The sequence below is a fragment of the Bidens hawaiensis genome, unplaced genomic scaffold (assembly GCF_021521415.1).
Source record: "Bidens hawaiensis isolate Kalapana, Puna unplaced genomic scaffold, B.hawaiensis_p1.1 tig00037575_1, whole genome shotgun sequence".
NCBI lineage: Eukaryota > Viridiplantae > Streptophyta > Magnoliopsida > Asterales > Asteraceae > Bidens > Bidens hawaiensis.
The window spans coordinates 59,149-65,492 of record NW_027496554.1 but is presented as its reverse complement, the minus strand read 5'-3'; the positions used below and the strand labels follow the sequence as shown (position 1 = coordinate 65,492).

General features: G+C 35.9%; 1 protein-coding gene across 1 annotated transcript; it reads right to left on the bottom strand.

The window, feature by feature from the left end:
• Positions 1-2,947: 2,947 nt before the first annotated feature.
• On the bottom strand, positions 2,948-5,738 carry LOC143589466 (cold-responsive protein kinase 1-like). Its single transcript, XM_077070220.1, has 3 exons — positions 5,373-5,738; positions 3,932-4,804; positions 2,948-3,423 (listed from the first exon to the last, which is right to left on the bottom strand). The coding sequence occupies exons 1-3, from the start codon at positions 5,644-5,646 to the stop codon at positions 2,948-2,950; spliced, it is 1,623 nt and encodes a 540-aa protein (XP_076926335.1). The 5' UTR covers positions 5,647-5,738.
• Between the last annotated feature and the right edge of the window lie 606 nt (positions 5,739-6,344).

Here is a 6,344-nt window from a genome sequence, read left to right as displayed (position 1 = left end):
ATTTATATGTGAGTTCATTATCATATTTTATATAGGTATTGTATATAAATCTGAAACTCAGTGGGTTCCCGTGAACCCGCACTCGGATACTGGTGAAGTAGTATGGTCATGTAGGCGGACGGGTATTCATTAACTTTTCCTCAAATAACGTAACGTTTTTTTTTTTTAAAGAAAGAATTATTTTTAATTAATTGCTTATTTATTTATTAAACACGTGAAATGAGAGTCTTGATTGGTTGGTAAGAAAAGGATCTACCGTAATTAATCAGAGGTGATATGTTCGGGTCGAATACTTTTGATGCTTCGTATCCGTTAACGCTACACACCGTAATTAAAGATGATAAGTTCGGGTCGATGATGCCATCGGATCCGGATGCGTCTATGTATGCTTCAATTGATGCTGACTCAGCGGCGAAGAACGCCACTGGGTAATTAATTGCTGAGTTTATATATTTGCTGCTGTTGTTGTTGGCTTGTTCATCCATTTTTCAGTTAATTTTGGTTCGTTTCGGTTAATCGAAGTCATCGGTTAATCCATTTTTGATAATCAATTGGTTTTCAGTTGCTTGGTTCTGTTTATTGGGTTAAGTTTTTGCTTTAAAATACATGAAATGGAGGTTTAAAAACTAGAAATGTATGCAAACATGGTTGGTTTGGTTTGGTTTGGTTCATTTCGGTTAGCCGTGGGTACCAAAAAAAATGATAATCGATTTTTAAGTTATTAGGGTAAACCGAAACTGACATCAAAGTTGTCGGTTAATCTATTTCAATTAACTGATCGGTTTTCATTAATTGGCTCGTTTTATTCGGTTAGTTTGTAGGTTTTTGGTTCGGTTGATAACCAAAACCAAACTTGGGTTAAGTTTTTGCTTAAAAAATACATGAAATGGAGGTATATAAACTAGAAATGTACGCAACCGTGGTTGGTTTGGTTCGGTTAATTTTGGTTAACTGTGGGTACAAAAAAATGATTATCGATTTTTCAGTTAATTTTGGTTCATTTTGGTTATTGCTCGCACCCCACTTGTTAATTCATCACTTCAGAGATGTAATTATGGAACATTTTTTTTGCTCAATTGTTGTGATTACTGCTGCACAAGTTGGTTAACCGGTTTTTTGTTGTATCGGTTAGTAACCAAAGCAGCTATAGGTCAATGTGGTCAAGCTGGTTTGATCAATAACCGGTAAGGTTAATAACGGGTTTTTGTAAGTCAATAACCCTGACCTATGAAACCGAAACAGGTTAACTGCTTAATCGGTTAAAATAACGTTTTTTTTAATAAAAAAAGGTCAAAAGAATTTAACCCAACAAATGCCTATTTATACTAGTAGAGGGGTAAAATGGTAAATTAAAACCATTTTAGAACGGTTATATTGTTTTTTTTTCAGATGGATATAACCGGTTAACCAATTTTTAACCACTCTAAAAAACCAGTTGGATGCTCCAGAACTCGAAACCAATTTTTAACGGTCGGGTTGTATCGGTTTGAAACTTGCTTTTTGTCTTATTGGGTAATAACCAGAACTGGTTACAGTTCGTGAAACCGGTTTTTTTGTGCACCACTAGTTGTGATTATTAATATGAAGTAATTTGTTGGTACAGGTTTTGTATAATCAAAGGACCGGAAACAGTTCAGGACTTTGATAAAATGGATAAACAGGAAATTCAGGATAATATCCCGAGTCGGCGGAATAAGATATTTTGCATATGGAGGAGGTGAGCAAGTTAATTGACTCTTCATGTTGGTGGCAGTATTATTTGTATCTTTTTTTGCGATATATATAACCTCTGTTTTGCAGTCTTAAACAAATCTCAAGCAATAAATCTGTGCTTGTTTTAGCTTTTTAATCTTATTTGTATTGTGAAATCTGATCCCAGTTGGAGCTGAAATTGGGAATAGGAGGGACATCATATGCGGATTTTATTTCGAGCATGCATCTTCCAATGCAGCTGAGGTATACATAAGCAAAGTGTGACTTTCTCCTACTTTTACTTTCAATATACAGTGCTTGCTAATTTTATCAGAACACAGTATCTTGTTCTCTTGTTTGTTTTAATTAAGTGAACATTGGATCAGTAGTCATGCATATAACTTATCAGGATGGAAATGAGAAGTATATAACATGATACTAATATGCTAAGCTTCTTTGATGTTCATCAAATTAGTTGGCAATTAGCTTCTCTTTTGGGCTCATTATGGTTTTCTTTTGATGCATAAATTTAGTGATGTTGATCCCGTAGTGGCATCCTTCTTTGGAGGAGCAGTTGGCGTGATCTCAGCCTTGATGGTGGTTGAAATAAACAATGTAAAACAGCAGGAGCACAAAAGATGCAAGTATTGTTTAGGAACAGGTAACAATGTTTTAATGTTGTCATTGAATTTCAAATTTTGTTTTGGTAACCGAGAGAAGTTAGTTGGATATTGTGTACTAGATAGATTCCATAGATTCCATTATCCTGGAATCTATTGTGTACTAGACAAGTTAGTTGGATAACGGGTCAAGACATGAAGAAGAACCAGAATACGGTGGGATAACAAGTCGAAACATGGACACATTTGTTGGATAACGGGTCAAAATCGATAGGTTAACTGGATAACGACTTAACGAGTCAAACATAGACATGTTAGCTAGATTATGGGGCAAAACATGCCATCTTTTGCGTTTGATATTTATTATTTTGAGCTGTGATTTAAACTTTAAAATAAAAGGGTTGATTTAAGTTTAAACATACAAAATTCTCTCAACATTGCATACAACATATGTTAATTATAGAAGCAACAACAGCAATTCAAAACTCATCTTAAATTAAAAACAACAACATTAGTAACCACTACAACATTAAAAGTAACAAGTTAGTAAACCACAACATCTACTTTCCTACAAATACCTTCTAAAATCCATTCAACTAACAAGCAACAAAGCGGTTAAAAAAACGAAAAATCAGTTAGCACAATGGACTACATAGCTCTTGTACAACTTCTTCAATAGATGGCCTCTGGTCAGGGCTTTCATGGGTGCACATCAATGCGACTTTCGCAAACTTTGCAGCTTCTAGCTCACAGAACCTTTCGTGTAAATTCGGGTCAATAAAGTCAATGAACGTGCACGACTCGGCAGCAAACCGGGCTGCGCTAGCAAATTTCCGTTTACCAGAAATTATCTGGAAAACGAGAACTCCAAATGCGTAAATGTCGCTTTTTTGGGTGAACCGGCCCGTGGTGGCGTACTCGGGAGCTAGGTAGCCCATGGCAGCACTGGCTTTAAGTGATGAGAAGACGGTGTCTTTTGTAAGAAGCTGATGCAGGCCCGAGTCAGAGAGTAGTGGTTTGAATCGTTGGTCGAGTTGCACGTTTTTGACTGATATGTTTTGATGAACCAGAGCCGGTTTGTTTACTTTGCTCCCGTGTAAATACTCTATACCTGCACAGGATAACAACTAGTCAGTCTCGTAGTTAACCAAACCCGACTAGTCTGACCCGTTTTGAAATGGGTCAAATGGGTAAAAGTCAACCAAACTATTCACAAGATTACCTAATAATTTTAATATTACAACTTTTGTATTCATATTTAAAAAAGAAAAAGTTCAACACATCAACCCAACCAGGCCCGTTTAACCATTTTGAGCAGCCCGTTTTGAAATGGGTCAACTGGGTTTAAAAACTCGGCAGGCCGAATAGTACAAAAGTCACCCAAAGTGCTTACAAATCACAATTAACTATTCACAAGATTAATTTACAATTTTAATAGTAAATTTTTTGTAATCATTATTAAAAATAAAATAAAAATAAAAGGTGACATCAAGTCGGCCAAAACCCGTGTTAATCACTCGTGAACCGCTCGTTTTGCAACCTCTAATGATGAAAACGGAGGTTCGGTTTGACTTTTGAGGTCAAATATGCACTTTATACATGAAAATTCATAGTCAAACGTATTATCAACCAAAATTTATAAATGTTATTAGGAAAAAAGATCTCACCTTTAGCAATACCGTTAATGATGGAAGCCCGAGTCGACCAATCAAGAACATGATCACCATCCTTCATGTCAAGATACCGTAACAAATTCCCATTAGGCACAAAATCATAAATAAGAAAACACTCGCCACGCCCTTTTGAACAACAAAAGCCTCTTAATCTCACTAAATTCTCGTGCCTCAAAGACGTTAAAACATTCAAACCCTTCAAAAACTCGGCTTCTTCAGACTTGCAGCTACTCTTAATAATACTTTTTATAGCCACAACCGTCCCGTCTCTCAGCATTCCTTTATGAATAGCCGAAAACACACTTTTTCCTAACAAATTCCCGGGAGCAAAATATTGTGTCGCGGACTCGATTTCCTCCAAATTAAACCGAAAACTCCTCATGATTTCTTGCGACACCCCACCAAACCGACGACCCTCGGCTAACGGGTCCCACCCGTTTGGATACTCGAGGTTGATTAGAGGCGACCCGTTTTTCCTGCATACTTCCTTTGACTTTAACCGGTCAATGGAATCGTGAGACGGGGCAAACGTGTTTCCGGGCTTACGAACGCGGTTTAGAAAATATGAAACGGCTAAGAAAGCTATGACTGATAGTCCCACTATTGCTACAACTACTCCAACAATAATGGAAGCTTGTGGAGTTTTTGATGACTTTGAGCAATGTGTGTCGCTGCAGTTAAGCTTTAAGTCGGCTGTTTCCGGAAGGTTCTTTGTCGGTAGTTGATCTAAAGAACTGCAAGCTCTCAGGGTTGCAAATTCAACGCCACATAGTCCCAAATTGTTTCCATATTGAAAGCCTTCAGCTAATCTCTTCAAACCTTTTATTTGAAAATAAAAATGCATATTAATTAGATGTGACAAGAAAACTAAAAAAGTTCGTATTTTTGTATTTCAAAAAACACAAATCAATATAGTTAGTTTAGCACCAGTGTCTTTTGTGGTGATTACAAGTTTTATTTCTAGCATATACAAACTTTAGGGATGTTTGGATATCTGTTTTGAAAGTGAAGTCTGAATTAAGGGTGTTCACAGTCTGGTTCGGTCGGTTTTAACAAATATTTTGGGCTGAACCGTTTATATTTTTTAAAGAAAAAAAATACAAACCGAACTGGCCAGGTTCGGTCGTTGGACTGACCGGTTTTCACAGTTTGATGGTTCGGTTTTGACAGTTTAGCAATTTCAAACAAAAAGATTATTTTTCCAAAAGAATAATTTTGTATTAAATTTTATAAGACGATAAATACCGGTCGTGTATATAATATAAAACTAACTTTATATTACGAATAAACGATGGTGTTTAACATCAAAGATTCGATCTTTGCGTTCGAAAAGCAACGAGGAAGCACATAAGCACATAGCCAAGAATAATAATAACCATGACAATACCTATAGGCACATTGCCGGAGAGAGTATTATTTCGCACATCTAAAACTCGAAGCATAGGTGCATCAGCCAGTCTTGTCGGTATTGAACCAAAAAGCCGATTAAAACTCAAATCTAGCCTTTTTAGCATCCCTAAATCACCCAAACTTGCAGGCAATGCACCACTGAGCTCGTTAGATTGCAAAGAAAGAACACTCAGCTTTTTCATGGACCCGAGTTGAGTTGGTATGCTTCCACTTAACTGGTTGTAGCAAAGCTGCAACACTACATAAAACATATACAAATTAGATAATATCCATTATTCCATTAATATTATTATTCAAGATAAAGATTTAAGCAGCCATCATAGTTTCAAATGGTTGTCTGGATAGAGGTCGGACAGCCGTTTTGACAAAAAAATTACAATGTTTAATCGTTTATGGTCAAAACGGTCGTCTGGCTATAGGCCAAGTGGCTGCTTCTGAGTTCTGACCAATAATTTTCAAACCAGGCCAAACAAGGGGTGTGCTTTAAACCGAAAAAACTTCTCCAAAACCAAAAAAACCGAACCAAAACAAAAACCGGCGGTTTGGTTTTATGTTTTTTAGAAACTGAATTATCGTTTTGGTCGTGGTTTTGCATTTAATTAAAACAGAAAAATTCAAACCAAACCCAATTTAAAGATTTTCGCTTTTTAAATCTTGTTATAAATAATTTATGAGAATTTGATAAATATGTAACTCAAATAAATTAAACCAGATGTATACAAATCAATTACTTATTGATTAACAAAGCTAGCAAAATAATTTAGGCTCGAATTTATTATTTTGAGTCTTTTTTGTTTTTCGCCCCAAAACTTTCTAAGCTCAAATAACTAAACCGTAATAACCGAACCTAAAGTCTGATGTGTAACATCCTAAAATTTTAATGATGAATAAAGGAATTTATGTTTAGTGATTTCGCGTAATTAATTAATATCGGGTAAGGAGCGGGTCT